This window comes from Typha latifolia, chromosome 9 (assembly GCF_019914945.1).
Source record: "Typha latifolia isolate L0001 chromosome 9, TyphaL0001v2, whole genome shotgun sequence".
NCBI lineage: Eukaryota > Viridiplantae > Streptophyta > Magnoliopsida > Poales > Typhaceae > Typha > Typha latifolia.
In genome coordinates, this window is record NC_133094.1 from 1,897,993 (window position 1) to 1,908,609 (window position 10,617).

Sequence of the window (10,617 nt, forward strand, 5' to 3'; positions counted from 1 at the left end):
GGATTTGTGTAATCTCCTCCTTTTTTACTGCCGGACTACTATGGCTAATCTTAAAAAGGGATTTTTGTTTGAAAAATTATATTTCACACCCTATATTTTACAAACTTAGAGTTCACTCCTATTTATATATTATTTCCCATAAACTTTGGATGTTTCTGGAAAATAAAGTCCAAGACACACAGCTCGAAATGTAGATACTGATTGGTACGGTGTAAATAATAAATTCATAAAAATATGTCGTGTGAAGTATAATATTTTGTATTAATATCAATACATGTCAAATATCAATTATAATCACAGAAGCCACCTTGAAATATATATATTTACATAAAGAATACAAAACAGACATTATTCCATATTCAACTAGTATTTTAAATTTATATTTATATCCAGATAAGGCCATCCGAATAGGGATAAGATATATAGAAGGATAAAAAAGTCTAATCCGTGCAGTTGTATCCAAATATTAGATGTCCCTTAATCCAAGAAACATCTAAAAATCTAAATAAAAGAAAATCCAATTAAAGAGATGCACTTATCACAAGTCTTTGTGTTTGAGCTATTTGTAATCATACTCTTTTTTAAGCCTATAATTCTCATATCGTATTCTAAATTATTTTGAAAATTAATACGAAAAAAAGTTGGGGTCGGATAATACTAGAGACGACCTTAATTACAAAATAACAAAAAATGCAGGGTGTTATTTGAAAATTTCTCGTTACCTTATTCACCCCGCTGAATCAAAACCCTATTCGTCTCCGCTCCTCCGCTCTCCGCCCTCCGCCAGTAGCATCTTATTGCTAATAAATTTTCTCCATCGCTTGGAGATCTGGTACGCTAACTATTAAACACTTCATACGATTTCACTCCTTAATGTCGTAGATTTCTTAATTTTATGTTTGTTTTCTTTCGTTGGCAAGGTTTTGAGTCAATTTTGAGCCATTTTGATGATTCTTGCCCTAATCACGGAATACCGGTGTGATTGGATTCGAATTTGTGTATAATTTCAACTGTATTGATACACCAAGATGCTCCAATCGTGGGATCTTTCTAATTTACTTATTCTCTTAAAATTGCATGCACATCCTAGGAATCTGCATTTGGACGTGTACTTGCACTTTCAAATTGTTGGCAGTAATCTTTAGATAACTTTCTTGCATCTATCTGTGGCTTTAGTTGTTGTTCTCCTGTTGTAATCTTAGCACATATTCGACGAACTCGGACAGTTGAAGTTACAACAGGAGAGGCCATAGCTTTACTAAGTTGGATTAATCTCATTAATCTCTCGAGACCTAGTTCTAGGAGCTACAATTTATTCTTTTTTTTGTTGAAGTTAAATGGGAAGAAACCATTTTTTCTTAACCACATTGTTTATTTTCATTATTATTTGATTTGGTGTGTGTGTATGTGTATGGGTAGAATAGAAGCTCATGATCTGATATTGTTGATTCTAATTTGATAGATTTTTTTGCAGGTTTAGGAGCTGTTACAGACTTGATATCTAAGAGTTAAAAGCAGAGAAATGTTAGGTGGTTTGTATGGGGACCTCCCTCCACCTTCATCAACTTCTTCTGCTGATGAAGAGAAGAGCAGTAGTTCATCTGTTTGGTCAAGTAGTGCCAAAATGGCACCACCCACACTGCGGAAGCCGGCCGCTGTGTTTGCACCACCGCAGTCTGTGATGAAGAGCCAACAATTGCAGAATAAGGCTAAGAGCTCAACCCAAATAAGGACTTCAACCTCTTTCACCCCATCACCTGCATTGTCGGATAATGGCAAAGGTCCATTTCAGCCTGCTCTTGTTGGAGTCACATCGACCGTTATTGAGGAGTATGATCCTGCACGGCCAAACGATTATGAGGATTACAAGAAGGAGAAGAAGAGACGAGCCATGGAGCTTGAGATGAAAAGGGAGCTTGACAGGCGACGCCATGAGGATGAGGAGAGGGAAAAAGGAGAGAGAGAGGAACGCGAACGAAGGGAACGGGAGGCTGCAGAAGAGGAGAAAGATTACCAGTCAAGGTCTTCATCGTTGAATATATCTGGTGAAGAAGCATGGAAAAGGCGGGCAGCAATGAGTGGGAATTTGGGAACAGTTGCCCCCAGGTCGCCTTCACCACCGCCAAGTGGAGAAGGCTTTTCCATAGGAAAATCAGGTTCGGCTGGACTAGGTGTTGGTGCAGGTGGACAGATGACTGCTGCGCAGAGAATGATGGCAAAGATGGGATGGAAGGAAGGACAGGGGCTTGGAAAGCAGGAGCAAGGAATCACAACTCCTCTGATGGCAAAAAAGACAGATAGGAGAGCTGGGGTAATTGTGAATGCTAGTGAGCCGAAAACAGAGAAGAAGTTAAAGAGTGTGAATTTCAATAGTCCGCCTACTCGAGTTTTATTACTCCGCAACATGGTACAGTCTTTCCTTCCTACGAGTGTCCATTTGTGGTATAACATAAATGTATATCTCTGTGCTTGATGCTAATTTGTTTTTTCTATTTTATTTTTTACCTTAATGTATTTCAAATATTTTATTTTATTCTTTCTTTCCCATGGCTTGAAGCACACTCTTTTTTGTTTTTTTTGTGTGTTTGAATCTAGATAAATCTTAACAATTTCTTTTAAATACTATTTTTCCACTAGTTTCTAGATGAAGCAATGCGTTATGCCTCTTCCATTGACAATTTTCTTCAGTTCTTTTGTTTCAGTGATTTTATATTATGGTAATATAATCTGGTAATGCAGGGTCAATTCCCTTCAGTTTCCTCATCTTGTATTATCCTAAATGGCTAAACTTATTGATCAACTTATTTGCTAGAAAGCTTAAGTTGCTAACTTTCACCTCTCTCTCTCTCTCTCTCTCTCTCATTTTTTCCTTCTGTAGAAAATAACCACTTTGTTGCATATGATCTAGTGTCAATCTAAGACTATCCCATTTTGTAGACTATGCAGTTCTATTTCGTGAACAGCTGCTCAGGAGAATCTAGTGCATTTTTATACTCCTTTGACATGTTTCTCCACATTATTTCCTCTCATATATCTATTGTTCTTTTCTAGTCATTTAGATTCTCTTATTATAGTTTTCTTTTCGATACTGTGACGTATGCGAACTAGCCACTAATAACACCAAGTACTACTTTTATATCTGCTAAAACATCCTGGATGGCCGAACTATCTCCCTCACTCTTAATTAACGTCCTTAGGCTAAGGCATTTGCCTAAGACTTGGCCCCCTATCGCTTGACATTGTCTATATGAACAGCCTATGGTATTACAATATAATAGTTAATGTTTTACTTAGTTTTCAAAGAAGAACCATAATATAGTTTTGGTGAACATTAAGGGAAAACGAAAATTGTATCTGGTGATATATCTGACTTTTATGTGTCTATCAGACACCCTATCAGGCTATCAGGATTCCTATAGTCCTTCCAATGTAGGTTCTCTATATTATAGGACAATTCTTTCTCTTCTTTTCTGATGTCAAATATTCTCATTGAAATCTGAGAGAAATTTGTGCATGTTTTAGCCTTTTAGGTACAACTAAAGATTTTCTACAGTGTATGTAAGTAGTTAACTTATATATGCTATATTTATTCCAATGTTACAAAAAACAGCTTGTACAAAAACAGGCAATTAGGATTTAATAGTGGCTAAGGTCTGATAGTGCTCGATGCATAGTTGCATACTGTTTGCCATGGTGGACTTTTTGATCCAATTGCAAGTTCTGGAGTATATTAGCAATTTACTTTTTATAAGCATCCTGGAAGATCCTGATCAATAATCTTCCAATGGATAAGTGAAGGTTTTCAAATAAAAGACAATAGGAGTAATATGAAGCAATGGAACTTTGAAAAACAAGAGTAATTCTGCTGAGTTTGTGTTTGTGGAGTTTATAATTGTTCAAGTAAATTTATTCTCATGTAGATGTGATAAACCTTTTCATTTTCAGGTTGGTCCAGGTGAGGTGGATGATGAGCTTGAAGACGAGGTAGCATCAGAGTGTGCCAAGTATGGTACCGTGACGCGTGTTCTGATATTTGAGATCACTGAGCCAAACTTCCCTGTGGATGAAGCTGTCAGGATTTTCATACAATTTGAAAGATCTGAGGAAACAACAAAGGCATTAATTGACCTTGAAGGTCGGTTCTTTGGTGGTCGGGTGGTGCATGCTACCTTCTATGATGAGGAGAGGTTCGGGAAGAATGAACTGGCTCCCATGCCTGGAGAAATTCCTGGATATCCTTGAAACCAATAATTTATGAACATTGGCTGATACAAAGTTATGAGGAGCCATGAACTCATGACCTATCAGAGTAAAAATATTGTAGAAGTCCTAGAAACCTTTGTCAAAGTTTTTGACAAAACCTTAGCAACTGTTTTGAAGCTGCATCAAACTGTCAGAAATTCTTCATATGGATCAATGAATGTCAGAATCATCATTCCTCAGCTGATCAGCTGTATTGATAGCTAAGCATTTCTTGTATGGTGTGCTAACTTTCACAAAACAGTAAAGTCCATATTATTGATGCATCAAAGTAGACAATGGACTCCTGTGAAGTTGAAAAAATCTTAAAGAACTACTTTATCATGTTCTATTTCTGGCTAATGCAGTTGCAGCTTGTAAATTATCACTAGGGATTTTGGATGTATTTGACTTGTGACCAAATTCTTATTTCATGTTCACTGCTAAGTTTATTGTTACTGATCTGCTGCTAGAATTATGAGAAAGGCCATATAGATAATATATTCACAGATCAAGGAGGATTCCCATTCCCCATGTATGCTTTACTCCTACTGGTGTGCCAGATCTGAATCTTGAAGTTCTGGTATCCAACCTCATCACTAGGAAAAATGGTGAAGGAAATAATTGCAGCCTCCTCTTTGCCTCTGTGGAACATACAGATCCTTGAACTTTGCTTAACTGATGCACTTCCTTGTAAGTGATTTAACTTGGACCTATTTAATATGCGCAGCGATATCACATATCATGCTTCATTGTACATACGTCACAATGGAAAAACTTAAAAGTATGTTTGCATATAGTATATACTGCATATCAAAGATACCTATTATAATTGTGTCATATAAATCTTACTATTTAAATTATATGTTTAAATAAATGAAATCAATTAAAAAGACACAAATATTATTAGTGATCATATCTTATTATACAGAGAAAGACTATTCCACTCTTACATTCTACTTTTAGTGTTTCAAAAACACCTTAAATTAAGTCTAATCTTATAGCAGTTAACTAAATATAAAGTATTTTATTATTTTAAAAAAAAATTAATATCCTTCATTTTAACCTTAAAATCTAGTTTTTTTTCCTTCATTAAATATAATAGAATTTGATGTAGCCCTCAGTTCCAGTTTAAAGTTGTATTTGTATAATTTTGCCCCTGTAATTTAGACTTATACGAATCCGCTAATTTTTTCATCTAAACTTAACTTAGAAAAAAATAATACCCTATGAATCATCCTACTCATATTTTAAATAAAATACACTTTCAACCTCTTCTATGTTCTCCTATCTAAAAGTACAAACCTCTAATCTTAATTATTATCTAACTATCATAAATTATATATTTAATATGTAATCAAATAATAAGATTATTAATATTTATTAAAAAAATTGTAATTTATCCATTAATTTTTCAAGAACCTTTGTGGAAAAAGAAAGGGTAGTGGTTGACTGGTTGCTGCTAAACCAGTGCACACGTGCTGACCAAGATGCGCTGCGTCACCCAGCGTCTCAGATTTACCACGTGTCAGATCTCACGTGCCTGACCGCGGGCAGCTGTCACCGCCCATGTCAGCCACTCGCTCTCTCGAACACCAGTTGGAATCCACGGGCCCCAAGATTCCCCGACGGAATCTACAACGCCCCGCTAACGCCGTTCCATCTATCTCCTTCCGCTCCCGTAACGCCCGTTTCCCAAACCCGAAACTACTGACGAGGGGACATGACGGCGTCAATAGCGTGAAACAGATGTTTTGTAACGGCTGTTAATTTAAACCACGAGCGGGCTCGAAGATTCTGGAACCCGAGCACGCCCCCTCTCCCTCGCTCGCTCTTATTCCCCATTTGGAGAATTCTTCTCTGTCTCTCTGTTTGTCTCTCTCTTGAATCCACTCGGAATCGAATAGAATTTTCCTCCAAGATCTCATAAATTAGCGGTGGCAATAAGGTACTTCTCTTTCGACTGTCGAATTCTTATGCTTTGTGCTCGATAGAGTAAGATTTCAGCCAAAGGAATTTGTTTGATTTTTTGATTCTTTGGTCGAATTTGGCGTTTCATCCGATGCTTTTGTGCTATCCTGAAGCGAGAGTCGTGGTGATCTTTATCGGATTTTGTGTTGATTTTGTTACTTTAATTCACTGCTCAAAACGTGGATTTTGTTGACATATTCCAAATCTATGGGGACTCTGGAATGATGGGATTTATTTAACACGAGATAATAGAAGGTGACATGTAGACGTATAAGTATTAATATATTATGCTTTGGATTATTTTTTTCATCAACTAGTTTGGAAAGATGGTAGCTTTGTGGGGGACGTCAACATTGATTACGAAAATGGTTTGCCCATCTGGTTTCTAGTGTACTTTAGATCACAAAATTGTATTTTACTGCCTAGGTTCATGGAATTGCATACGCTGGATTAATGGATGAAGAATCTGTCATCTTAAGACTGCTTGGAAATGTCCCAAAATGATCAAATGGGTTATTTTATTAGCTTATTAGTTATTTTATTAGCTTATTAGGGTTCATGTTGATCTAAAGTGTTTTTCATACACGCCAACATTCACAAAAATAAAAAGAAAAGAAAAGAAAAAAAAAATCTGAAGTGCACTTTGCACTTTTCATGCTTCACGTCAAGATTTAAGATTGTGGGATCTTGACAGGGTTGTGATTCATCTCATTGCAGTGTCAGATGGCTACAGCAATTGGCATAATCCTACCTTGTGATAAATGATCTGGATTATGGTGTTAAAATGACTTCCATGCAGAGTTCGTCCGGTATTCTTTCTATTCTTCAGCTCTATATTACAGTTTAAATGAATTGCTTGTATTCACTTGTGTTATTTTTGACTGGCATGAGACTGAAATTTTAAAACATAGTCATTTGTTTTGTTTACTACGAAGCAAAGAAACAAAATGGATTTGGATTCCAAAGGCTAGAAAAACTCTTAACAATTGGGTTTTTTTTGGGGGTGGGGGTGGGCGTTGGGGATGGGATTATACATTACAGAGGCAAATGTCAACTCTTAAAACTAGATGTGTTTCTGCAAGATTAAATCCAGTGATAAAGGACTAGAGGAACTAAAGTTGAAGTTTTACTGCAGAAGAAGCACTATTTGTTGCCTTCATGTTTACCGATGATATATACTCTGGCATCAAAAGGTTTTTTTTTTCACGATCTTATTTCCACTGTGTTAAGAGCATTACTATGCATGGCCCTTGTGCAGGGCCTGCAGGCTCACAGAGAATGTTCATAACTCACATGATAATTGCTGAGCTCTTCTTGACATGCATGCATGTGTGCTTATGTGTTTCCCTCTCTTCCTAAATGTGTGCATATCTTTTGCGGCTTTGCCAATTTCTCTTACATGTGCATGCACTTGAATGTTCTCAAGTAGAACGAAGTTCCGGCGCAATCATACATCATTGGCCGTCGTATGTCATAACTGCTCTTTGGATAATCCAAAAATCCAATCTGTTTTGTTTGTGTCGAGGCAAAGTTGATTCATGTCATCAGTGGAATAGTTCTCGAGGAATATAGTCAACTCCTGTGGGGAAACATGCTTATTGAATATAGAAGCTTGCATACTGATAATCTTGGTGTTCACCAAAAGTCAAAAGATGGAATCTCTATAGAGTCGTTGAGAAGATATTTGCTATGATCTTTTATAACGGTTCAAACCTATATTCGGTAAACTTTCTACAATATGTTAACTTGTTTTTTTATGTTAAGTTACTATTCGTTGTGCATCCAGTTGTTTTTGGTTGGAGAATTCTTGATTCTGCTTTACCTGTCTTTGTATTCCAGTGTAGCCTACTAATTGGTCACTGTCTAGTAAAGTGCCTTATTCTTGATATTTTCCTAACAACCTGTCAGACAATAGCGAACCAGATGAGCAGCACAAGCGGTCAGAAAGTGACACTCAGGATCATTCTCCTACTACTGGGCACATCCATCCTGCAATGGCAACATCAACTTTGGAGTATATGTTGCCCGTGGGCCACCTTGAAGTAGGGAAAACTATGGTATTGTTTGTGCTATGTTCATGCTCTTCTTCTGTGGGTCATTCAAAGAACATTAATTTTATTATGATTTTTAGTGTCATTTCTAATTGTTGGGACATATATTTATCAATGTAATTTCATATAAAATTTCTGGATTTTGAACATTCATTTCATGTCCCCACATTGATTATTCTGATGTAAAAGAGTGCAAGAGTCCAGATTAAGTTTCTGTGTGTCCTATATGCAGGCACAGGTGGCTTACCCGTTTGTAGATCCCTATTATGGAGGCATCTTTGCTGCTTATGGCGGACAAGCTGCAGTATGATTTTTCAGAACATGTTACTGTTGTATTGCTATTATGAATCTTGCTATTGCTTGGCATAAGATTTTGAAAAAAAAAACAACGGATAACCACTTTTGGTGATATAACTGGCTTTAGGTTCATTCACCTTTAATGGGAGTGCCTCGGAATACCATGCCACTACCAACTGATGCAGTTGTAGAGCCTGTATATGTCAATGCAAAGCAATATCATGGTATATTGAGGCGCCGTCAATCTCGTGCAAAAGCTGAATCAGAAAACAAATTGATCAAATGTCGGAAGGTACATTTGTGAGCAATCATATCTGATTTCTCCTTCTATTACTTATGGAAATTCTATTTTTAGGTGAACATAAAGTCCTGGTCTGTTGAATACAAACACAATTTTTCAAGACATTGTGCTTGGCCTTTGCCATATTTCTTTTTCTCAGGCAATACGTCAGTTACCTGGTCAATTTTAGGAAAGCATTATTTCTTTTTCAAGTTGTAGAACAATGATAGATGCTGAAGTTGTCAATTGATGAATAGATAAGCAAACTGCTCACTTCTATCCCTTCTTTAGCTGAAAGCATGATTGTTCCTAATGTATAGAATATTTAATGTGAGGAGGAAATGCATTGCAACATTAATTGGCTATGCCAGGATTTTATTCAGAGAAAGAAAGGGAGGAGAAAGGAAATTCAAGTCATATTATACAATATTGCCAAGTAGAAAAAGGCGGTGGGAGATTAACACTTTAATGAGTATGCATACATTCTTGAACTTGAGATGATCTCAAGTAAAAGTCACAAGACTAAGTTATTCTGTTTATGTCCACAAGCATTATATAGTCAGCAATTCTGTTTTTTGTTCGAGCATCTTTTGGGATGATAAAAAGAGCTCATTATTGGTTTAGTACTTTATCTATCTGTCTATCTATTAGAAAACTTGATTGAAACCGAGACATAAATTTAGCAAAGGCATGGGCAGATCCCTTTGTTCTTGTTGCAATTACCAAGTGAGTTGCTTCCTAGATTAGTCTCTATATCTGTTACGGCCTTCTTTTGGTTGAAAAAGCTAATCTTCAACTGATGTGCCATCATCTTTCAATTAACTTCTATGTTCCCTTGGAACAGCACGTTTACCTTTTTGTCAAAAAAAAAGGAAACTTCTATGTTCCCTTATTTCTGTTAATTTCCAATTTCCACTTCTGTGCAGCCCTACTTGCATGAATCGCGTCACCTGCATGCTTTGAAAAGAGCTAGAGGATGCGGTGGCCGATTTCTTAATACCAAGTCTGTAGAGAGAAAAGAGAATGGAGACACCATAAATGAGAAGAAGAAGCCCTACTCAGTTCCAGCCGCAGACAACTCGTCTTCGATAAATCACCAGAATGTAGCCCCCTCTGATGACAACGTCAACTTAATTGAAGATCCTAGATCCAGTGAGTCTTATTTGGATAATGACGCGTAAATCTCGAAGATTACTGCTGCTTTGTGAGAAAAAGAAACATGAGGGATGACTTCCTAGTTTTATCCAGAAGTTCTATGCTAAATATAGAATGCTGCCTTCAATTAGCTGTTAATTATCCAGCTTATATGTCACCATGAGTCTATGACCACCCTTCTTTCCTTTTCTTTTTCCTTTTTTTGGGGGCTAATGACAGCAGTGTACATATATAAGTTTGAATTGTTTTAGATACTCATGCAATAACAGGGTTGGTCCTGCTTTGTTGGCAGAGTAAGCTTCCTAGTCTCAGAACAATACCGGATCATCTTCTTCTTGTCTTCAGTGCTTCACAGCCATTGTGGTGATGATAATATTTATAGAAACTTAGGTTGCCGTTTTCATTCTACCATTTTTGCATCGAGTAGTTGCTGTACAAAGATGAGTTTGGAGCAGTGAGATAACTAGTATATTAGTACAATGAAGGTGTTGAGTGTTTGGCTTTCCATCTTTTTGAAAATTGTAATATTTTTCCCTTTTCTTTGTTGAGAAAAGCTGGGACTAATCACCCAGATATCATTACGGTCATGAAATGAGATGATGCAATATTAAGAAAAGAATTAGT

The 10,617-nt window shown here is 36.7% G+C and overlaps 2 protein-coding genes across 5 annotated transcripts; both read left to right on the forward strand.

Moving 5' to 3' along the window:
* The first annotated feature begins 706 nt into the window (after nt 1-706).
* On the forward strand, nt 707-4,697 carry LOC140795694 (DNA-damage-repair/toleration protein 111). Its single transcript, XM_073148408.1, has 3 exons — nt 707-832; nt 1,475-2,407; nt 3,946-4,697. The coding sequence occupies exons 2-3, from the start codon at nt 1,523-1,525 to the stop codon at nt 4,240-4,242; spliced, it is 1,182 nt and encodes a 393-aa protein (XP_073004509.1). The 5' UTR covers nt 707-832; nt 1,475-1,522; the 3' UTR covers nt 4,243-4,697.
* Nucleotides 4,698-6,007: 1,310 nt separating this feature from the next.
* LOC140795125 (nuclear transcription factor Y subunit A-4-like) lies at nt 6,008-10,399 on the forward strand. 4 transcript variants are annotated; one of them, XM_073147523.1, is made up of 6 exons: nt 6,008-6,187; nt 6,928-7,019; nt 8,119-8,267; nt 8,494-8,565; nt 8,686-8,850; nt 9,765-10,399. In XM_073147523.1, the coding sequence occupies exons 2-6, from the start codon at nt 6,995-6,997 to the stop codon at nt 10,017-10,019; spliced, it is 666 nt and encodes a 221-aa protein (XP_073003624.1). In that variant the 5' UTR covers nt 6,008-6,187; nt 6,928-6,994; the 3' UTR covers nt 10,020-10,399. The 4 variants fall into 4 exon arrangements, with proteins under 4 accessions (XP_073003624.1, XP_073003625.1, XP_073003626.1 ...); XM_073147524.1 differs by having other exon boundaries at nt 6,039-6,187; nt 6,905-7,019; XM_073147525.1 differs by having other exon boundaries at nt 6,039-6,187; nt 8,119-8,252.
* Nucleotides 10,400-10,617: the final 218 nt, after the last annotated feature.

What these genes read in the sequence shown, in the direction of transcription:
- LOC140795694 (XM_073148408.1), top strand. Translation starts at nt 1,523, where the DNA reads ATGTTAGGTGGTTTGTATGGGGACCTCCCTCCACCTTCATCAACTTCT. An exon ending in TTTTATTACTCCGCAACATG is followed by an intron (nt 2,408 to 3,945) that starts GTACAGTCTTTC and finishes TTTCATTTTCAG; the next exon opens with GTTGGTCCAGGTGAGGTGGA.
- LOC140795125 (XM_073147523.1), top strand. Translation starts at nt 6,995, where the DNA reads ATGACTTCCATGCAGAGTTCGTCCG. An exon ending in TTCCATGCAGAGTTCGTCCG is followed by an intron (nt 7,020 to 8,118) that starts GTATTCTTTCTA and finishes ACAACCTGTCAG; the next exon opens with ACAATAGCGAACCAGATGAG. An exon ending in CTTATGGCGGACAAGCTGCA is followed by an intron (nt 8,566 to 8,685) that starts GTATGATTTTTC and finishes AACTGGCTTTAG; the next exon opens with GTTCATTCACCTTTAATGGG.